Consider the following 23786-nt stretch of genomic DNA (forward strand, 5'->3'; position numbering starts at 1 on the left):
TCTCTCCGGCACGGACACAGCTAAACTGGGCCCGCAGCTCCATCTGCAGGGCTCTGCCAAACCGCGAGCCTTTCCCAGCTCGTCCTCGGGGCAGGGCAGTTACCCCGGTGGATCCCGCACACCTGGTGACCCCAAAACACCGATGGGAGCACACACAAACCACACTCCTCAGGGGCCTGAAAGCAAAGGAAGCTCCTCTCTGAAAGCACCACCTCAGGAATCAAATCACCGTTTTACTGGGTTCCAAAGACCCAGTAAATTCCCAGAAAATTCCGTGTCTGTCAGACGCTGCATTACGCACACTGCCAAGGGAGGTGTCAGCCTCCTGCAGCTCCAGGGAGCTCTGCAGAGCTCACATGCACAGGGAGCTGAGGCAGCTCAGCCTCCTGCCCACGGGCAGCACAGACACAGCCCAGGGGAGCCCCCTAAAACCACCACCTCCAAAGAGCTCTTCTGTCCCAAAATGAGCCCGGGCCAATACGTGTGAAGCACTGAGGAACACGCTGTACGACACCAGCACATTCCCTGGGATGTGAGTCTCACAAGAACATCCAGCCTCTTGGGAGGAACAGCAATTTTTCTCCACTCTTGTCTTTATGAAAAGGTCAGCAGCACCATGTGATTCTCCAAGACATATAACCCCTATGAAATGCAAATCCATGGAAATGCAAGCATTTTCAGCATTGCTTTACTATAAATATAGGAATTTAACACTTGCCCTACTGGATTAGACCAACGGTCTGTCTCACAGGGGATTTGTTCTCCTCAGAGCTCGGACAAGCGACTGATTGATGCTTCCAAGAAAAAGCACACTGCCTTCCCCAGCACCCTCGGAGGGTCAGCGAACTGCAGCCTGCTGCAGGGAAACAGCCAGCCCCTGAAGAATGAAGCATGATGCTGTAAAACTCTCCCATAACCCAGCTTTTAAGGCATCCTGCAAAAGCAAGCTGTGCACGTTGCTCTGTTTCATACATGAACACTGGTAACAGCCAGGAGAAATCTGTGAACCCATTTCTTTAAATTTAATTTCTAAACAGAGTCTGAGAAACTGAATTTAAAACATACCCATGAATTACTATTAAAAACAAATTCACAACCAAACAAAACAACACCTCTGACTAAAATTTGTACTCATGGCTCTGGCAAAACTCTAGCAAAACAGAAATCAGCTGTGCTGAGGCTTTATTTCCAAACCTAGGCTCAAGTGCACTTTAATTGACCTTTTTTAGTTCTCTCCTCCCCCTGATTTCCTTTACTGTGTTTGACCAGGGCAGGTACTACAGGCCAGAGAAGACTCACAGTTTCAAATAAAGAGTGTACAGGACATGGCTATCTCCTGAGGTGGATAAATGTGGTGTGAGAGGTACAACAGGGGAAAGGGTAGTGTGTGCACAGGGCTGTAAGAGCCCAGAGGGTGGGAAGGATCCAGCTGGAGACCCGAGCACTGGGACATCAGCGAGAGCTCGGGGCTCTCTGGGGAAGCAGGGCCAGTGTTCAGCAGCTAAGGGGGAATGAAAGAGCAGGGAGAGTGGGAGAGGTAGAGGGGAAAGGGAGATGTATTAGTGCTTATGAAATGCCTCCGAATCTGCTGCAGCCTTCCCTACAGACTCAGTTTGCTGTCCAGCCTGGACAGGGCCTGACAGCACATCCCTGGCACACACAGACTGCAGGGTCACTGTCTGGACACTTCCACCCCTACTGAGTGCTCACCTCCACTGGCCCAGCAACTGCTTCCATCTGGACACCAGATCCTTTCCTTTGCTTGCTTTCCTTCCTCCTCTCACTAGCTATGGTCAGGAAAGGAACTTGCAACACTGGAAACAGCAGCAACAGCAAGCAGCAGCTTGAATTTAATCCTGCCATTATTTATAATGTCATGATGTTGACTGTCCATTTCAGGGACTTCTCTCAGTGCTGTTTCAGACAGCCCTGCTCTGAGTCATCCTTCCCAAAGAGACAGACCTCAGCTATTCCCACACTGTCAAGAGACTGAGTCCTACTCCAAACTTAGCTTGCTGTCAAATTTTGTACAAGTCATTTCACCTCTTGTTTTCCAACTTCTCCATCTGCAAAACTGGAGTAGCAACTCTGGCCTTCTGTGTAAAGTCTTGCTAGTAACAGCCTCACATGGAAGTTGGGCACTTGTATTACTATCAGAGCAATGTGTGGGTGCCAGGTGTTTTGTCAGGTCTGAATAACTGCAGAGCAATTCCTGTAAAGACACTGATCTGAAGCACTATCTTTATTACAGTGTTTTGACTGATTCTGGCAGCATCCACCAAGTGTCAAGGGCTGTAGATCAGTTATTGTAACATGTGCACTGATCCTTCAATGGCATGTCACTCAGCAGGAGTGGGAAACAAAGGCTGATTTACTGTTGGAGCATCAGGATCCTGGAACAGAACCGAATTTGAAATGTGCAGGTCAGTCATGTCCTGTTATACCTGCAAATCCATGTGCCAACATAAGCCAGAATTTGGACCTATCATCCAATCTGGTCACCATTCTATATAAATGAATCTCAAGGCCAAAAAATAATGGAATCCTTTCTAGGTCAAATGAGTGATCTGGCACGTTGAGAAGCTGTATTTTTAATGAAATATCTGGAGCTGTGAACTCCATCTTGGGTCCTGAGATTAATGAGCCGCTTTAGCAGAGCAGACTAAAAAGTTTCCTGCAGCTCCCTGAGGAAGGTGAAACACTTCCACATATGCTCAGCTGAACTTCTGCATCTCTGGGTGAAGTCTGTATGGGGATATGAAGGGGTCTGTCACTGCATGGAGAGTCCAGCAAAGGGGAATGAAGTGGAGATTCCTTTCACCCGGCAAAAGGAGTTTTCCACAAGCTGTTCAGCCAGGCTCAAGAGCACAAATCATCCTGCAAGGAGAGTTATGTCTGCTGCAGTTGTCATCTGCTTTGTTTCTGGATGTGCAGAAACCTAGGCCTGTGGGAAAAAGAATGACCAGCACTGTAAGTCTCACTCTGGGAGAATATGCCTCTACCTCTATCCTATAAAAGCAGCAATTTTCCAATGGCAATAATCCCACCAAGCCTGTCACTCCACCAGAAATGCTTACCTGTGTCAGAACTTATGACTCAGACACACTTGCCAGGCTGTCTCAGGATATCAGAAGGCTGAGCCCCTATTTTGTCAAAGACTGGCTTCAGCTGTGGCCCTTTCCTGGCTGAGTTCATCCAGCTCATCAGGGTGCAGGGACATATTCCACAAAGGACACAGACCCACACCTGAAGCAAGAATCTGAAGGTAAAAAAAGACTTACTTGCCACAGAAGTCCTTGTGAATGGCACGGAGGGTGAGTGGTAGGTTTGGATGTGCCTGTAGCCAGTGCTCCACCATATCTGGGTGTCTGGGATCAACTTCCAGAAACACACTCCTGAAAAGACACGTTCAAGTGTAGAAAGCAGGGAGATGCACACGTTTAGGTTGTTAAACTGAAAAAAATTAAGGTCTTTCCTTCTGGATGACTCCTACCAGTGGGAAATAAAAAGGTCAGCAAATACACTGCAATCCAGTAAACCTAAAACAGATCATAGCTGTCCATTTTAGATGCAGATCCCAACTGCCTCCTTCAGGGGAGAAAGTGTTGAACCTGGGGGGGAATTCTCATGGTACTTAAACTCTTGTGTTAAGATGTAAGGAGCCCTTTTGAAGCTCATGCAGAAATACCACCAGCAATGTCTTCCTGAAGGCCCCAAAGATGTAAGGCCAGAATGCAGTTTTATGCTGCAAATGCACAGACACTGAGCCCTGGCCTGGCAGCAGGAAGTTCCTCTGTGTGGAGGCAGCAGAGCCATGAAGTACAAGTCAGCACACACATCCTCCCACAGTAAATGTCTCCATAAATCAGTCGTGAAAACACCACCAGCATTCAGGCCTACCCAAAACTCATCAGCCAGCTTCAGTCAGGGCACCAGGACTAGGCCTGGGCACTGCAGGGCTACTTCCATTTCTGCCAGGCTTTACAACCCCAGCCACTTCCCATCTCCCCTCCTGTGATGGGGCAGAACCACCCCAGCTCAGAGGCATGTGGAGGATGGAGCTGGTTATGGCCTGGCAGAGCACAGCAAGATACAACTTCAACAGGCAAAGGACAGAGGCCAAGCCTCATCCTATGCTGTCCTGAGAACTCCTAAAACATCCCACACTGAATACTCCCTACAAATTCACCAAGCTGGGTGTGGATCTCATTTCTGACCCTAAAAAGCTTCCACTCCTCAGTGGGAGCTCCACCTTATACAATGAGCACAAAGGGAAGGAAAAGAAATAATCCTAACAACAAACAACCCCATGGGACCAATCTCTGTTGCTGGGAAGTTCTGAGGAGCATCTTCAGCTCCTGTGGTCATGCAAAGCACGAGGAATGAATTCTGCATGGAGTATGCCTCTCAGTATTCTCATTCTTCTTCTCAGAACAGCAGATTTTCAATGACCTCTCTTATGCTGGCCAAATGTCAGGAATATTCAGCAGGATGTGTGAATGCCCTGGCACATGAACAGTGCATTCAGACTTTTGGTTATCAGCATGATGATCTTCAAAATGGATCCCACATGGCAGAGAGCAGGAACAATCAGTCTTGAATACTAATCAGGGAGAAATTTAACATCTAAGAAACTATCCCTGGCTGATCTTCTTTCTCCTGGGATATTCAGCATTGTATACTGGCACAATAAACAAGTTTCCCCTAATTAAAGGGTGGGAGGGAATAGAGATCTACATCCATCCTCCCAGAGTTCTACAATGCTTCTCCTTCCATCCGTTATTCACCTTAAAAAGTTCCCCTGCTTTTTGCACTCCCTTCCACGTTCTTTTTGTTCCTGCTTTGACCTTTAAAGGTTCCCACTTCAGTAATGACCATGAAACAGCACCACCAGTCAAGGAAGGCCTGTATCCCTTTATTAACCCATTTCAAGCTAATTTTGCTCATACACATGACATTTTCTAAAGTGCTATTATTAAATGGGGCAATGGGGGGGATAGTTCTGCAACTATTTTCCCTCTGTTTTGTTTTCCTACAGGAAGGTATAGAAGTTACAGAACTGAGTGGATAAAGGACACAGAATTCAAAGAGAGAGCAGTGCTTACCCAGAATCCTTCAGAAGAGAAGGAGCCAAAGCCAGAATTGTTTTGATGACTCTCATCCCATCATCTCCCCCATCCAAAGCATCAAGGTCCTCATAGCTGGAGTGTGGGAAAAAGACAACATTGAACAGCAATTAATGTGGCCCTTGAGAATGGATCACCCCAAGCTCTGTGGAGAAAGGAGCACCAAACACAGCTGAGCTCCAGTGCTCCTACAGCAGGGGACAGCACCCAGGGCTTTCCTGTAAAATACAGGGAGTGGAGGGCAGCCACCACTGGGCTGAGAAACTCCACCTTTAGCACCAGCAGAAAACATCCCCTGGAGTCTGCCTGAAGATGAGGAGCCAGCTGCAGCCAGGGGCTCACACTTCCAACAGTGGGTCTGTTCTCTCTGTGTGAGCTGCACAGGGAGAGAAGGGGTTGCACAGCCAGGGATCACTGCTTGCTCTCAACCAAGCCAACAACCACATCAGCTGCCTGCTAACCCAGCAGAGCCAGCTGGGGTGAAGAAAGCTCAGCTCTCAGAACTCTGCTGTGCATCTCATACAGAGGTGGGGGCAGGACTTTGTCCTGACATGCAGACAATCCAGTCTGGGGAAGAACCAGCACACACAAAGTAGTTCCACATCCCAAAAGAGCTTACTCTTTTTTTTTCTGCTTAAGACATGTATTGGGATGAGAATGGGTAGCAGCATTTCCACCCATCACAAAAAGCTGCTCAGATTACTCTTTCTTTCATAAACTCACACCAATTATTTAAAAAAAAAGTCTAACAGGAAAAATGCTCTGAAACAATTTTGGATTGAGAACTTGTTGGTTTCAAAATGTGTGTGTTTTCCATTTTAATGAGTATTTAAAATACTTTGATACTGCTTCAGGCCTGTAAGCAGTATCAAAGTAACACTGAATTATTATATACCATATAAACACACCCACACTTTGCACATGTATACTACATTTGCATGTTTTGTGTGCAGTTGTGTGTAGTACAAGGAAGCAGACAGAAAACCTTGCTCCAAGGAACAAGAGAGGAAAAATCTATTTGTCTGATTACCGGAGGATTTCTGCATCCAAGGAAGCCATGTCCTCATGGAAAACATAGGGGGGGTTACTGACTATGACATCTATGGGGCCCCAGAGCAGCAGCTGTTTGGCAGAACCTAGAAAAGAAGAAGAATCACAACCAGCTCTGAACTGTGGCATCTTCCCTATAAGCTCAGTGTCAACATCCTACCCAGGGAACAGCCAAGCATCGACCTCACTGCTTAAGCCTCAGCAAATGTCAGTTTGAACTGGTTTCAGCCAAGTCTGGGTAAGACAAGTATCCTTCCCTGGTTCAACTCACCTAATTTCAGGTGAATGAGGCTGGGCATTTAATCTAAGCTAAATATATGGGCTCCCTCTAACATCAGTGGAGAGACAGGCATGTGCAAGTTTATCTAAAGCATCCATGGCAGCATGGAATGAATTACAACATGTATATATTTGCCTCTCCTCAGTAACAGCAAAGGGCACCTGTACTACCAGCTCAGACACAACCTTTGGACACCTAAAACCAGGAACAATTCACCTTCTGGTGTAGGCAGGGACTTCTCTCAGCTGATCATATGGCCTGGAAATTTCTGAAGGGAAAAGCTTCACTGGCTCACTTCTTACTGACCTTTTTCTCTATTAACTTCAACACCCTCCTGCCCACCTGCATCCCAGAGGGGTCCCTTGGGTGTATGTCACACCTGCCTCCCCATCAAACAAAAAAGGGAGAAAGGCAAAGGGGATTGTAACAGTGAAAAGAGTTACTGTGTGAAACATCTTGGTGGATGATGTGAATCCTCTCCTGGAGCTGCAGCCTGTAAAATTCCAGATGCAAGAACAGAAAGCTTAGGAGGCATGTTTGTGTGGATTCATGAACAGCATGTTCTACAAACAGATCATTAAATATTGCACCTCTTATCTGATACACTTACATCCCACCCCACTGACTGCAGCTGGATTCCCCTCAAGGGAAATTTAGGACCTGCTCTTTGCTCGAGGAACAAAATTCAAAGCAAAGAGCACACTGTGCACCCATGGTAATTCCGGAGTGTGGCTCCTCTATATTCTCCTTGCCAGGGGAAAATAGTTGAGACAGTGATCCCCTTAAATCTTAGGAATCCTGAGCAAAGCTCCCTTGATGCTCCTGGGACAGGAAAGAGAGTCCAGTCTGAAAGTAACCTTGGGCTTGGTGGCAGCCTGATACTACAGGAGAGGTCAGAGAAACAGGGAGAGTGACACAGTAAGGATGGAACAGAACCTCTATTTCCTCAGCCACGTGGTCCACCCATCAAAATACCTCTCTTTTCTCCCCAGTTTTGCCTCTGGCCCTTTTGAGGACATTTGAACAATGTCAGAGGAAGTAGTTTGCAAAGGCAGAAAGACCAGGCTGGTCAGGATCTACTGGAGGAGCAAGACTCCAAGCCTCCCACAGAAGATGCCATTCCCAGACCAGCAACAGCTGCCCTGTCAGCACACACAGGCATCAGGAAAGGGAGGATTCCTGCACTGGGTGCCATGGGCACAGGGTCCATTCAGTGAGAGTAAGACTCACTCAAGCGTCTGGAGAACACAGCTGGGATAAGGGAGCTCTGAAAAGCAGGAAGGATCCAAGCTGGGTTCAGTCAAGCAGTTACACAGCTTATCCTGCTGGCTCCTCTCCCAAGAGCTACAGGGCACCACGCCATGGACAAGGTTTTAAGGATGCAATGAAAATGTCCATGGAGAAATACGAGGTCCTCTGACAGGGTATTTACACTCCCTCATGCACTCTTAGGCCAACAAGCAATGCTAATAAGCAAGACAATTTTTCCCAGATGACAGAACAATAATCCACCAAGGAGGCAAAGATTTGGCCAGCTTTTACTATATCTATGAAAAATTGCAACAGAACTTGGTTCAACACTGACACTTCAGAAGGAAACCTCTGCTCTCCATTCTGTGTAACTGGGCTAGGAGGCAAAGGGTGACAGTGTGGTGACAAGCCTGGGAAGGGCCTGTTCCTACACATCTCTTCAGCCTCACTGTGAGCTGGGGCTGGGTTGTAAGTGAAGAGATACAGCTCAGTGCAGCCAGAACCAGAAATATCCTGTCTCTGTAGCCCCAGTGCTGGCAGCAGCTTGGGAAAAAAGTCTATGTGGGCCCTGTGGACAGAAATTCCAGTTAATGAGCACCTCTTGAAACTCATGGACTCCATGAGAAACAGCAATAGGAATTCTTTGTGACATGGCTCTAATTAATGCCAAGGGCCCAGCAGTTCCTGAGGACATGGATGCAGTCTGGAGCTCTGTACCCTTTACAGTGTCTACAGAGACTGGGATCCAGGACTCAGAAGCATTCTGGGATTCCAGCTCTGGAGCTCCCTGTGGTAGTGACAGTCCAGAACAGCCTGACAGAAGAACCAGCTGAGGAAGTGGAGCCACTAGGAAGGACAAGGTCAACCTGACAGACATCTGTCCTGATTTCAGGCACAAGGGTTTCATTCAGCAGCTCTGAACATCCAGGTGTCCAAACAGCCTGGGGCCCAGTAGCACCATTCCCACTAAATCAAGACTGCAAGGAGGATCCTGAGGGAGGCCACACTCAGAGCACAGCAGAGGAAAAGTGCTACTGGAGTGTGCTTATTTCTAGAGGAACAAGGACAGACACAAGCACAGCAATAATGACCTAGGGAGCCACTTGTCCTTCACTCCTGAGTGACATAAATATTCCTCCTGCTGCCCTGAGCTTCCCGAGTTCACAGAAAGGGATAAGAGGAGTTACCAAGAAACACTTTGAAAACCCTTTACAACAGACAGCATGTAAGGACTATTGCTTTACTGAGGCTGCTGTCTTTACAAAGTGTGTTCACAAGTCAAAGAAAAAATACTCTGGTAAACATAAGCATTTTTTTCTGAGTTATTACACACTTTAGGAGCTCTACCAAACATTCTCTGGTTTCCAGTGGTGATAAAAATGAACTGCATGTACAAATACTGAGGACTCTTGGTCTTTCTCAAACAACAATTTACGAAAAATGAGTAATACGTGGTCTTGTACCTGTGTGCATTCTCCCTGGTGAGATCCACAGCAGCCTCCTCTTTATCCATGGCTATGACCTGGCTCTGGGACAGAAAAAAAAGCCAACAAACCCCACATGTTACAACATCAAAGTTCCCAAGCTCTGCCAAACATGTAAGATCAAACCTGACAACTGACTGCTCATCTTGGCTCCTGAAAGGAACAGCTCATGAAGAATGTATCTGGGGCACTGCTGGGATCGTGAGTCACGTCCAGTAAGGCACTAACGTGACCAAAGGCACTCTGCACCACAGCCAGGAGCCACCAAAACAGACAGGCCTCTGAGCTGACAGCAACAGTCACACTGAGTCACATTATCTGACGTGCTCACAGCTCCTGGTAGTGTGAGACACAACACTGGCTAGTCTGGGGTAGCTGAAGGAAGATCACGTTGAAGGTTTCTCCTCTCTAATGCAGACAGAATCCCTCCCAGCATTAACACAAGCACTTGGACAGAGGTTCTGGAATTTTCCATCTGTTATGCAGCCACCTTTTACCTAGTTGCTCCACTGCAGTCCTTACACCACATTCACTGCCTGTATTGACTGCATGTACTTGACTGTGTGTCAAGTATCTGAGAGTTCTCCAGTAAAATGTTAAGAGGCAGGGCTACACAGCCAAGAGATTTGTTTGACCTTCCATTCCACCTTGGGAAAACCACAGGCAAAGGCCTAACTTGGTTTTGCTTTGCTTAATGCTTTTTAAGCACAGATATTGGCAAGAATTTACACAGAGAACACATGCTTGAAGAAGCTTGAAGAAACTTGAAGAAACACCCTCATTTGCAGACGATGGTGTGATTTGCCATCATTCCTAAGGGGATGAATTTCACAGCCCCAGGCTACAAACCACACACATGAAGCTGACCCTGAAGGTGAAGGACACAACTGAGTCCATAAATGAAAAGTTACTGCTGTTTTCTCAGTACCCTAGTGCCAAATTCTGCCTCAAACGCCACAGAGATTACACAGTGTAAACTCCACTGAGCAGTCAGTGTGGGTACCACTAATTCTAATCAGTCAAGGCTCCTTATTTCTCTGGGCAGTTGTTTGTGCTGGGAAAGGACAGTTATCAGTCACAGGGACAGACTGACACAACTCTTTAACTTAACAAGCAAGGAAAAGAGCATGAAGCTCTTCTCCTAGCTCAGGAAATCAGACCAATTATACTCTGAAGTCATGAAATTCGAGTATTAACCTTCTCAGGTCACTGGGAGGAGGAAACACCCCTCCCATTACAGGCATCAACCTCTAATTTTTACACAGCAAGGTTTACACTTCTACAGGAGGAGGGGTTGGCCACAGCAATTCTTGTTCATGAGAAGGAACTGGCTGGTCTGCAGTTCTGAGGAAAGGGGAATACTTTCCCCTTAAGCACAGGCAGTGAGATCTTGGATTCACTTCTCGTTTTCTTTACCAAGAGTATCTCAGTAAACATGTCACATGAATCAGGGGCAAGAAGGGCTTTGGTGACCCACACCTCAGTCCCCTTCCCGCTCTTTTCACTTTGTTCAGAAGCTGTGGGTTGTTACCAGGGAACAGAAGACTTGTAAAAGGTGGTTTGGCAGTGGTGGCAGTGACATATGCTTGTCATATTGATCCCAAGTACTGACACTGCTATGGTAAGCCCTTCCCTGGATTCATTCAGTCTCTAGTCTCCTAGAGACAAGATCTTTTGGTTCACAGCAAGGTGATTTTTAGAGATGACTGCCCCATAAATTCAACTAATGAGTGTGTGCCCATGTCTCATCCCAGGTTATCAGCTTGAACCAACACCCACCAGTGCTCCAGGCTAAGTGAGCTGTGACAGCTGAAGAATGAGCACATTCATTTCTTTCATTCTGATTATGTCTCTGCTGCTGCTGCAGACAGCTGGGGAGAACAATTCCCTAATATCCCTCCTCTCCTTAGTATGAACTTACAGAGCCTGATTGCCACAGACCTGAGCTGCCCAAACCCCACCAGAGACACCTCAATGAAGATGAGCAGCGTGGGGCTGTCCTCTAGCACAGGCACCTGCTGGACCAGGAGCACTGAAGAAAGCTCACCTGTGGCAGTTTGCACAGCAGACTCAGAGCAACTGCTCCAGAGCCACAGCCAACCTCCAGGATCACAGGATGAGGAACAGACACTGGGAAGCAGGGGCTTGAATTCGCACATTTCTGAGATTCTTCCTCCACAACTAAAGAGACGAGATCCTAACAAAAACAAACAAATAATATAACAAAGGGAGCTGTTTTGATTCACATCTTTGTGATCTGAGGACTGCAGTTTAAATTTCTCGGCTGTGTACCCAGAGAAATGTATTTTTGTTGCTAATTTTAAAAACACAGATGGTAGCAATGGAACTGACATGCCAGAAGTCACTTCAGCTCCATCTGCCCCACAGGGTGCTTTGATTAGCAACCAAATCCTCAGGATACAATTTCCCACAGATCCTCTGAAATCTTCTCGCACTGTTGGGAAAAGCAATAACCAAACAGCTGGAGCACATTATCTTCTGCAACACCATTTTATTTACTTCAGAATTTCAGCTTTCAGAATTTGCAAGCATCAAAATTTAAGATTTCTACACTGTCTCAGTAGGGTGCATGATCTGGAGAAGCTGCTAACAGCATCTAAACTAATAATCCAACCTGCAGATGAAAAGCAAAGGCAATGGGTTACTAAATGATCCACATGAGCAGCTCCCTGCATGGATTTCAGATTGTGGACTCCTACTCTGTTTTACTGGTATAAAGTCACATGGAACAGATTTTCATCCATGCTCCTGTATCTGCATGCAGCTCTCTCATTACTCCCTCCCATCACTCTCTTCTTTTTTAAATCCCTTCACAATGTCATGTAAAATCCAGTACAGCAGGAAGGGTCTCCAAGATTTCCACGTTTGTGAAAATAAGTGACTGGCCACAAGAGAAAACACACATGTGCCTCCCTCAGACTGCAGCATGAACTTCCCTTTTTATTCACTGGAGAAAACTCTAAGACAGAAAGCTCACAAACACCTTGAGTTCCTCAGCAGCTCAGCAGGTGCTCACAGCTCCCTGCAATCCCACAGCAACACACAAACAAGGCCCTGCTGCCCAAGGCACTCCCACCATGGCTGGGATACTCCACTTGAGAGGTCTGCTTTGGACCTCTCCTCTAAATCCAGAAAGTCTGACAAAAGTAACAGAAAACAATTGGCTCGATTTTGCCAACAGGTAAAAATAAAATCCATTACCAGGAAAATAACTTGCCTCCCATTTTAATGAGGAAACTTGCATATTCTTGGTATAAGCAGGAATATTTAAAAGCAACAAGGCCTAGCAGGCAGGTCAGCTTCTTTTCTACTTTACAATGGCCTTTGTCAGGAGCCTGAACTGGGCAGGCTTGTACATAAGGGCATAAGGCCTTCCTTGGATCCATCCCCCAGCATGGGGTGCAGCACAAGAGATGCCTTGTGCACAGCTGCAGTGTTCATGAAGATATTTGTTGCTGCTGGAAAGAGTCAGTCTGCAAAGGTGAGTTGGGTGACTGACACCTAAGTAGCCCCAACCAGGGATGAGGAGTCACAGCACAAACCCCTGCCCTGGTCACTGTGTCATTATTGGCATTGCTCTCATACAGGATTTTGCTCACAGCCCCCAAAATCACATTTTGCTCACTGCTGCTCTGGCATTTCTTTCCTAGACAGCAATGGATGAAAATGTTCTCACAGGCCTCCAACCTGTAGGAAACCATTAGAGGACTATCAGACAACAACAGGGAAAAATAAAACACCTTATCTACCCACTTTTGTGTAAAAATGGCTTTGGCGATTCAGCCAACAGCTCCAGATGAATCAGTCTGAGAACACTCTGGCAGTGGAGACAGCCAGAGATTGGAACCACAGCTGGTTTGGCAAAGCAGGTGCTGATGATTCCAAGAGGCACCCAAAAAGTTCTGCTTGGCCATTAAATCACTCTTTGAAATACCAACCATTTCTGCACACTTACAAATATTTCCAGGAAATCTCCACAGTAACTCAGAACCATCTGTTCCCAGAGTAGCACAAGTTACTGATTACAAAAGTCCAAATGTGACTTCCACACACCAGAATTATTCTCAGCATTTATTAACTTCCTTAAAGTTTGTCATTAGCAATTTCAAGCTTGGTGGTTTTTAATGGAATGTCTACTTTACACATTCCACAGGGAAAGTATTTTACAGTGCTTGCCAAAGCTCCTAATTAAATACGGCCCATTTCAGCTTTTACCACATGTGCAAATGAAATGAGATGTTGGTATTCCTTAGGCTTTGTATCCTGCTTCCTGACCCCCCTTTGTCTCATTGTCTTGGTTATTTCATATGCTCCTTACTGAGGCAAAGGCTGGTTCTCTCATAATATGCATGTTTATCATAATAGTACCAAATTAAAAGATATTAAAAATAATGTGACAACCTAAAGAAACTACATCTTTTTCCAGACATAAGTATCTCACTGGAATAAAAAGTTGAATAATTATGAAAATAATTGTTCAACTTGATTGATGAGCAAAGATGAAGGTTTTTTAACTGGCAAAGAACCAGGAAAATCCAGCAACCATGACACAGAGTGTGTCCAGTCATCCCACTGCCATTGCCACTAGAGATTTCCTTCTCGGAAAACAGGAATGATTAAATTATCCTAAATTGTTTTGAAACCATTTTCTTCAGACTCTTCTCAGTATTTTTCATCTTCTAGCAAATGATTCAGTGAAAATCTGTGCTTTTCCAAGCACACCACCATCTCCAAAATATCACCACTGCAAATTGATAAATTACAGCACTTTGCAGAACCCCTTTCAAATCTCATCTTGGGAGATGATGTATTTCTGGCCAAGCATTACAGTGTTCATACAGAGACTACAAAATACCCCCCAGGTCAGACATTCCTGTCCTCTGCACAAGAATCTGACTGGAACAACACCAGGGAAGAGCAACAAAGGGGTTGATGGTACAAAAAAAGAGATGCCAGTCCCAGACAGAAAAAGTGGGACAACAGCAGCTGGCCAAAGGCTGGGCAGGATACCCCACATCTTCTCAACTGAACAGACTCAGAGCACAACCATCTCATATATAAAAGCCATTTTAACCGTCAGTTTGATCACCAGCTTTAAAGGCTGGAGATGAAATGACAAAAATTCCACTGGGATAGAAGAGAAAACACTTTGGCAGCCTTGGTGATTAACCCTGGGAATGTGTTAGGTAAATTCTGTGGGACCTGGCACTCTAAACTGAAATGGCAGGCTGTTCAGCAGGGCTTACCATCACTCACACCATTTACAGGGTTCAATACACAGTCAATACATCCTGGAGAGAAATGTCCCTCACCACAGAAAAATGCTAGTTTTGGAGAAAACAAAGACTTGACAATGAATGTCTCTAAAACCTGGAGAACAAGTCAGCTTGTTCAGATACCCTGTCTACAATATCTAAAGAAATAGGGCTTGCCTGTTCTTGAATTGGGGTTTTTTGTTGTTGTTGTTGTTTTTACTGTTGCAGATAAAAAAAATGTAAAGACAATTAAAAAAAAATCAAAGTGATGTATCAAGGAGCAAGTAAAATCATAAATTAAAAAGGTATTTTAGAAATGTGACCCCATTCCACACTTGCCCACAGCATTCCAACCACTGGGTAGGATGAATGCTTGATTGTGGAGTCATTAGAATTCAAATTATTGCTTACAGTATGAGTCATTATTGTCAGTAACAACACAGTCCACACTAAAAATCCTGCTGACCAGTGGTACAGGTACTGACAGAACTACTTTTAACCTGGAGCCTGGTGTACACACACATGGGTGTAAGTCCCAGCCACCTCTGAAACCTGTGCATCCATGAGGGGGGCAAGTGAGGTGCAAGTATCTGGAAGGGTTTTTAGATTGCACTGGGCTGAAGGTGACACAGGCATCAAGTGATGGGTTTTCAGGGACCTACACTCTGCTGCTTAGCACAAAAGAGTGCTACAGACCCTCTGTGTCTTTGCTAGAAGAGAATTTAAAAATCTACGGGGGAAAATGCCGGACACCCTTAGGAGGGAGAAGGATATTCAGTCCTGACTAGCAAAGGAAGAGTTTGGAAAGACAAGAAGAGATCTATTAGTGTATTTAGTCTAGAAAAGTGAAGACAGAGAGGATCTCATTAATGACTAAAAATAGCAGGTGCCAAGAGGATGGTGCCAGACTCTTCAGTGGTGCCCAATGACAGAACGAGGAGCAACGGCCATAAACTAAAACACAGCAAGTTTCACCTCAACATGAGGAAGAACTTCTTTCTGTTGTATGTGGCAGAGCCCTGGAACAGGGAGGGTGTGGAGTGTCCCTCTCTGTAGACATCCAAACCAACCTGGACACCTTCCTGTGTCACCTGCTCCAGGTGGCCCTGTCTTGGCAAGGGGGCTGGGCTGGGTGATCTCCAGAGGTCCCTTCCAGCCCTAACTATTCTGGGATTCTGTGACAGCCTGCAGTTCCACGTACAGGGGACACAAATATTTGCTTCCGATGCTACTTAATTTCCAGCACTCAAGAGGCTCTCAAGCTTTTGTCTCTCAGCCAAGCCGCTCTCACCTCATGATTCCAGGAAGTCTTGCTTCACTGCCAGATTCACCCTAAGTTCACACTGTCATTTATTTGGGTTTTCTCTCCCCCCCCCCATCTTCTCTGTTGAGCGAAACAAACACAAACCCTTGTGCACACCTCCGGCTTCCCCTGAGCCTCTGCCTCACCCTCCCACCCCCAGCTGCGGTTCCCCGAGCACCACTGGTGCTCTCACAGGTTCTCGGTATCACCTCTCCCCTGTGGCCAGGTCTCCAGTTCACTGTATTTCTTGGAACCACAGCTGCACAGAGCAAGTGTGAGGCCAGGGGCTGCCAGCACCCAAACCACAAGCCCACAGCTGCAGGCCCAGCCAGCAGCCAGCGCAGGCTCAGGCTGTGTCCAGCCCCGGCAGAGATCCCTGTGCTCCAGAGTGCAGCCGTGTGCAGGGCTGGAGTGAGGGGATCCTGTGCTCCAGCCCAGCAACAGGGAACAGCCCATCGGATGCTCCAGCCGCTAAAGCACAAGGCTGAGAGAAACGAGAGGAGGGGAGGGAGGGAATGGCAAGGCTGGATGTCACAAACTCACACTATGTTCCCTACAAGAACCTTTTTTTGTGCTCCACGTGCTCTGGGGAAAGCAGGGAAAACAAGGTTTCAGGGGTGCGAGCCAGGGTGACAGGGAGCTCTCAATTCCCAGGTTGGCAAACAGGACAAGGAAAGCAAAAGACCCAGGAAAACCACCTTCCCTCTGCTCTCGCACACTTCTTGGGATTGTTTTTCTTATTTGTGTGCTTTCCAGAAACTTCTGTTCTCAGAATCCAGGACTTTCCATAGAGCCTGATCTGATATTAACCAAATCACCCCTCCCCTCCTGTTTGTCCACTTGGCTGCAAATCAGGACATGACAAAACAGCAGGAAGCCAAGCTGGAAACCTAACTCCATGGCAATGGCCCTAGGAGATCCCTGCCATGTACCCCACTTCCAAAACCAAGCCACCAAGGCAGCCCAGAGCTTCGTGGGCAGGCAGGGGCCTTGTCCTGGGCTCTTCTGCCTGGCACAGTATTAAGAAAGAAAAAACATTGCACCAAGCCCAGGAAACTCCCCCTATAAAAGTATAGCAAGCAAAGCATCAGAATAACTGCAGAGAGAGCTGCTGATTTTAGAATAAAAGGTGGCTTTATCAGGCATTAGCAATGACAGACAAACAGGTCAAAGCATGCCTGATACTGAGGAAGGGCTTTGGCTTCTCTGTAACACATGTGTCAGGGCACATGCCAAGTGCTGCTTCATCTGTTGGAGCAGAGGCTGTGACAGCACCCAGACTTGATTTTACCAATCGGCAGCAACTGTAGCAACCCATATGTGCCCCTGCCCAAGAGAAATTCCCACAGCTGCCATGCCTAAATTTAGCCACAGCCCAGGGGCAAGAGTGGCTCCAAGTCACGGCACTTTGGCTGTCCCTTGAGCCTCCAGCACGAAGCTCTGTCTATCTAGACATCTATATCTAGCAAGGTATCTTTTTTCTCTGCAGATACTGCTATTGACCCCTGCCAGGCACAGCATCTGGAGGGATGCACTGCTCTAGCTCACTAATCCCTAGCTCTGAAATTCCAGTTACTTGGATATCTGAAAAAAGCTGGGGAGGGGGAGGAAATGGTTTTTTTCCCCACTCACGTGGGAATCTCCTTGAGTCCCATCTGTTCCAGCCTTTCTATGGTTTGTTTTTCTCCATTCTAGTCCTACATCCTGCTTTAACTGCTGATGAGCTACAGTACCCTGCTGAAATAGAGACCCTCTTTCAATCAGAACAGGGAGATTAAAAAGCTAAAGGCATCAGAGTTCTTTTAGGGCCAAAAAAATACAGGCATTAACGACACAGAGATCTGTGGGAACATATTAGCTAAGTCTGTATATGTTAACCCGGGGAACAGGTTTGTACATGACTTAAAAGAACAGCTGTTGCTTTCCCCGCCTTCAGCACAGATTTTAGCTTTAAATTTACATTATTTACATTTTGAAAATCACCAACTCAGAAGTAATTCTCTGCAATAGAAGAGCCTTTTTTTCTTGGATAGGAAGCCAGAAGAAACTACCACTATAATTCATCAAGGCCAGTTAGCCAGGAATAACCCTGTTTCTTCCATCATTTCCTTTTGAACAAGAAGAAATCTGTCCGAGGAAAACATTCTGTCCTGTTAAACTGTTTCAACATTTAATTACACTCTCTGGTAAAGATGTGCACCTTTTCTTCTGGCCTGCATTTCTAGTGCTTATTATACACTTGTCTGTGAAACCAGAGAGATTTCAGTTATCGAATTCCTGCTCCCTGTGCCAGCTAATTAACCCTTAAGCTTGTCTTTGATGAGCTAAGCAGTCTGTAACAACAAGGCAGAATTTTTCCTGCTATTTATCCACATACTGGTTTTTCTCCAAACCCAGTTTTCCACTTCTCTCCCAACCAGTCAGTAACATAACTGGACATAATAGTTGTGCAGCTATTCCACTACTGCAGCTCTAATTCTTTAATCCTGATACTTGTTCGTGGCAATCCCCTGACCCACACACAAGGATCACGTGAGCCCACTGGGCAGCCCTGAAAGAGGGTGCTCATGGTATCAGCCAACATCCATAAGATACTGGAGATCCCAAATATTCCTCCAAGCACTTCTGGCACCAGAAATGCCTCAGCCACGAGGCACAGGCTGTGCTATTTGTCTCTGTATATATGACCCTATTAAACACTTGTGCCCAGCTCAAAGGGCAATCCCAATTGCTCTGCAGCAACAACAGGCTCCCTTCATAATTCCCATTCCCCAGCCTCTGTGCCACAGCCCACTTGCAGAAAATATTGTTCTCCTCCAACATAGTGATAAAATACTGCATATCATATGGGCAAAATGTGATCTGTGTGAGGCCACACAGCAATGCTCCATCTTTAGCACGCTTGTTTACAGCTCTATTTTGACAGATAGCAGTTAACATTTGATTTATTAAATAATGCCCTACTGCATTTATGTGCAACACACCTTATACAAATCTCCACATGTTTCAAGAAAGGACCTTAAGCTATGTCAAGACAGGGCACCATGACCCTTTTCATTTCTGAAACTGGGAAGTCAGTGATGCAGAAAGGAGAAGCAGCCTTCCTTTGAAGGGACAACTGGTCAGAGGCAATACCAGGAAGAAAAAGCCAATCCCCTGTGTCCTGACCAATGCCTGTATCCACTAGACAGTGTGACCTTCAGACCTTTCCAAAAAGTAACCATCTGTGGTGATGAAATTAAGGAAATGAAAGGACATTTCTGCATCAAAGGCTTCCTTTCAGCACTGATTAAACCAGAAAATGTGTCACTGCTTTGACATAAAGCACTGCCAAAAGGCCCCACCCTGCAATCTGTGTATTTGCATATGCAGGTCAGGAAGGGAAAATCCTCCCTTCTCTGTGTGCTGGACCTTCTTGAAAGGTTAATGATTATGTTTAGCTAGAAGTACAGTTAACCTTTGTGAAAGGTTTCTCTGAGCAAATCTTTGACTCAAGTGCCTTCACAGAACACCCCACACAATGACTGCCATTCCAGGGGCAGATGCAAGCAAACAGCAATGACTTCAGGGCTTTGAGTACATTTTCATGGGAAAGAAACAACCTATTTTGGGAAACAAGCAAAAAGCTTAAAAATCATAGGTGAAAAAAACTGATAGCGACATAACTAAAAATTACACATGCTGTAGACACTTAAATAAATGACTGAAGTGTTATGCAGTAAAAAGTAAAGGTTTTCCTTCATGGTTAAACGAGCAGGTAGCACCAGGAGCAAAGAACACACTTTTGCCACTTACAACACAAAATTAGAAAGATTCACTGCCAGATGATGTCAGGGAGGTCGGACACAGACGGACTCCAAAGAGGATTAAACAAATCAATGGAGGACAGGTCCATTAGTGATTATGAAGCAGGATGGCCCCAAATCCAGCTTTGGCTAAGACCAGTCCTTAACTGCTGACTGTCAGAAGAAAAGGGGACCCTTCCACACTCATCTTTTCCCTTGTGATTTGCCCCCACCATCTGCTCTGAGCCCAGGTCAGCCCCAGTACACCAAACCAGACCCACCAATATCGTCTGACACACTGAGTCTTCTTCTTTCTCTCACAGGAGATTGTAGCCACGATCTTTTCTGCATCACTCCTAAATGTTCAGCATGCCACAGATCTGTAGTTTCTTTCCCTAAGATGCCTGACACACATCCTCACCCTGCAGTGCCTCCCCTTACAGGACAATGGACTTGTTCCCATGTCACAGTCGCCACAACAAAAGCCAAGACAGAAAAAATTACGTAGGGTGTGAGTTTGTGCTGAGATCACAACAGGTGAAGGAGGTGACTCCAGGAGACTCCTGGGTGGTCTGAGCTTTTGCTTTTGCTGCTGGGAGGAGATCTCCAGAGCTGCTTGGGAGGACTGTCACAGTCCCACAGTCCCAGCACCTTTCCTCCAGGAAAAGCAAAAGCTCAGTGTCTGAGAACCTGCCTGGACCAGCACAGTAGTTGCAAGCGATGAAAGGTGGCCATTTTTGCTTCCACTGAGCAAATAAACCTTTTTAGAAACACCAGAAATCCTGGGATAAGTGATAGGAAACGGAACCATCAGGAACCCCGCGAGCCTAAGCCTGGAGCGCCCTCTGGGGGTAAGAGACGGGAGGGCCACGTACCCCAAACTGCTTCAGACAAGTCCTGGACCAAACCAAACCTTCCCTTAAGGAATCCGTGGTGAGGCCTATAATTGCCTGGACGAGAAAGGAATTATGTATCCATGGCTGGTTGGATTCTCCTTCTCTCTGTCCTCATTTTAAGAGGCCTTGCTTTGGGAAAAGGACTTTCTTCTCCATTAATACAATGACCAAGGAGTGTTGAGACAGGGATGCCTTGACATTACAAGAATAATTGCATAAAAAACATAATATGAAACTGAGCACAGCCCTAAACGTTGGTCCAAACACTCCCAGTGCAGAAGCCTGGCGCCAGTGCCACAGGAGCAAAGCTGGGAGGATGCAGAGCTCCACAGGCCCTCACAATCCCACTCAGCCCTTGCAGCAGCAAGGCCAAAGCTTTGCTCACAGCAGGCCAGAGCTTAAACAGGACCTGAGAGTTGCCTAATTTTGTTCCCGGTTTCCCATGGAACAGAAGAATGAAGCCACATGTGCTGAAAAATATTCCCAGAGGGAGAGAACAGGAGAGGGCTCAGCTCCCAGAGAGAACTAAACAGTCTGCACAGGGGCAAATTTCACAGGGCAATACTGAGCAGGCAAGGGAGCTTCTCTCTTTGCATGTGTCCCTGTCCCCAGGCCCAAAACAATGCTCGTGGTTTGTGTCCTGCTGTGTTTAACTTCATGCCATTACCACAGCGCTGGGAACAAGAGTCACAACCCTTCTGTTGTAGCCAGACAACAAAATGTGTCATAAACTCAGCTCCCCTTCTTCTCAGACTTCAGTCAACATACAGGAGCACTTGATGAAGCTACATAAATAAAATTAGGAAGCAAATTTTGCAGCTGCTGGTGTATGTGCACCAAAAAGTCAATTTAGGGAGTCACATTTGCTCAGGACACGTGGCTCGTGTGTTCAGTCACAGATGAGCAACATGAACTTGGGATAACAACACTGATAATGAACTTCTTCCTAAAGAACAAGGATTGTTTACAGATAGTATTTGGCAAAAAGTTTCAGCACTATTGGATTTGAGAACACTGCAGACAAATCCTACACAAAAAGAAAGCAACAGATGCAACGAACTTTCAACATTTCTGAAGGGAGGTATTTCCACTGCAGTTTTAAAGTCCAGTAAAGGCTGAAAAAATTACTCTGATGAAACAAAACGTCAGCAAACCCCAACCCAAACACACCACACAAAGCTCCCAGTCTGAGATAACCAACCTTTCCTTCCAGCAGAAGGAAAGGATCTGGACACCAAGGTGCTTTGTGCAACAGGTTATGCACAGGATATGGTTCCTGGAAGCAGCACATGTCTGAAGCCACACTCTGCCAGGTGATGCTAAGCAGCTGGATCTTGTCCCCAAGGCTCTTCAAGTCACAGTAACCTCCCCAGAACATCACAAGGAAACTCTGAGTTGCCCTCAGAGCTCCGTTCCTGAGCTATTCATCATAAACTTCCAGTCTTCTGTACTAAATGTGCTAAAAACATTCCTTCAGAGTAAGTAAAGTGACACATTAAATCAAGTTTTCCCAGGGATGAGGCTTGGGTTAAGCTGTTTATGCTACATCTTTGCACCAGGGTATGTTAAGTGGTTTCAAACACAGTGTGTTGCACAGCACTGCACTCCAGTTTGGGCAAGAGGAGGTGATTTTACCAAAACCAGGCATGTGGGCTCAATTAACACCCACCCCGCCTTCCACACAATAGGCCTTTGTTTGGGGCCTGGCACTGCATGGGGAGAATCAGAGCACAGCCCCAGAGGAAGCCTTGCCAGCAGATACTTTGCCTTGCAGAACTAAAGTTCCCTCTGGTTTTAATGATCCAAGAACTAATGGGGTGTCAGAGGTTGGAAATACTCTCTTCAGTCAACCAGAGCAGAAATGCTGTTGACAATAACAAAGCCAACCATCACTGGCTCCAACTGGCAAAACTATTCCAGAGCTCCGGAGAGCTCTGTCTCCAAACTTAAGCACCACAGAGTGATCAACCCAGACAGAGCAGAGAGCTCCCAAGTTCCCTGGGCACAAGTGCCATCACTATGATTTAGGGCCCAGCAGGCTCTCCACGAGACGCTGCTGATGCCCCACACCAAATCAAGGCTCTGGTTCTGAATATTCTTCTACAGGCTGAGATGAGAGGATGTCTAAGTGGTAGTTGTGCTGATTCCCACTAAATGGTCTGGAACCCTCTCACGGATTTCAGCAGCAACCTCTTCCTCAAAGGGCACAACAGAAGCACAGGCTGTCTTTGCCTGTTAACTTCTGTTTAATTTTTGAACACTACAGCAGTCACCAAGCAGCAAGGAAACAACTGAAGAAATGATTACTAGACTGAAACTAAGTTTCTGGGACTCATAAATAGACAAGCTATGGAGACCACTTCATCTCCAAAAGTTACCCGAGCTCCAGAAGAAAATAAACCAATCCAAAACACAGGAAAAAAACCCTCACAAATCTTAAACTCTCCAAGGGCCAAGAGTTTCCTTGCTAGGATGCTCCATGTGCTGAAAGCTAGGCTACTGTCAGGGGAAGTGTCCCCATGTAGTTCTTGGGCTTCTCTGTAGCAGCAGGAACACTGGGGAAAATGGAGTTTTAACTTGCCCATGTATGGCTGTCCTTTACATTCTTATGACTGACAGTCATGTTTCATTCCAGCCCAGCTCAGAACTTACCTTTCAGTTTCCTGTGTTTGTCCAGAAACCACCATGGAGCCATCAGACAGGTGGTAGGGGCCATTTCCAACCAACCTGCACTGTTTCAGTCTGCACATGGACAAACAAGCTCTCTGGAATCCCATTACTGTTTTCCAGTAGCAGCTTCCTGCTATTGCAGGGGTTTGCTGGCAGCCTCTGGACAATGTTTATATTCTTACCCTTGTATCAATGCACTAAGCCACTGGGATATCAGTATAGATTTTGAACTTCTATGACTCCTTCCTATGGCAGAACTAAGGAAAGCAAAGCCAAGTCCTTCCATCAGTGGTGATGGATCCCAGTGTGAAACATTAGCTTGCAACATCTCTTGCTCTGAGCCAGGACGCAAAGGTCACCAGCATCAGTTCCAGATCACAAGATTAGAATCCCCTCCTTGTTTTAAAGAAGTGGAATGACCTGACCTCATCACTACAACCTCAGGACACACAGGGTGCCTCCACAGCAGTGCTATGACTGTGCTGTGTCACAGAATTCACACACCCAAGCCCCACAGCCCCCACAGCCATACCTCTGTTTCAGGCCGTGGAATGAATACTGGGGGTCTCATCTTCAGGGTCAGGTCCTGGAAGTCCCACTCACCAAGCACATACTGCACTGGCATCCTGTGACAGGCAAGAGCAAGTGTGAACACCTGGGACTAC

The 23786-nt window shown here is 46.3% G+C and overlaps 2 protein-coding genes across 2 annotated transcripts in view; both read right to left on the reverse strand.

The window, feature by feature from the left end:
• The window catches only part of MAPKAPK3 (mitogen-activated protein kinase-activated protein kinase 3), a 124660-nt gene extending 122202 nt beyond the window's left edge, over positions 1–2458 (reverse strand). Inside the window, exon 1 of the mRNA XM_027640788.1 lies at positions 1711–2458. Within this exon, the coding sequence (XP_027496589.1) occupies positions 1711–1863 (153 nt within the window). The 5' untranslated portion in view covers positions 1864–2458. The remainder of the gene's footprint in view (positions 1–1710) is intronic.
• A 108-nt stretch (positions 2459–2566) lies between these two features.
• Positions 2567–23786, reverse strand: part of HEMK1 (HemK methyltransferase family member 1) — a 25221-nt gene continuing 4001 nt past the window's right edge. The window contains exons 4-11 of the mRNA XM_027640795.1: positions 23654–23747; positions 11239–11388; positions 9171–9235; positions 6900–6949; positions 6157–6262; positions 5106–5201; positions 3282–3395; positions 2567–2944 (exon numbers count right to left, since the gene is read on the reverse strand). Coding sequence (XP_027496596.1) covers positions 2908–2944; positions 3282–3395; positions 5106–5201; positions 6157–6262; positions 6900–6949; positions 9171–9235; positions 11239–11388; positions 23654–23747 — 712 coding nt within the window. The 3' untranslated portion in view covers positions 2567–2907. The remainder of the gene's footprint in view (positions 2945–3281; positions 3396–5105; positions 5202–6156; positions 6263–6899; positions 6950–9170; positions 9236–11238; positions 11389–23653; positions 23748–23786) is intronic.

Source organism: Corapipo altera, unplaced genomic scaffold (assembly GCF_003945725.1).
Source record: "Corapipo altera isolate COAL_440 unplaced genomic scaffold, ASM394572v1 55, whole genome shotgun sequence".
NCBI classification, from domain to species: domain Eukaryota; kingdom Metazoa; phylum Chordata; class Aves; order Passeriformes; family Pipridae; genus Corapipo; species Corapipo altera.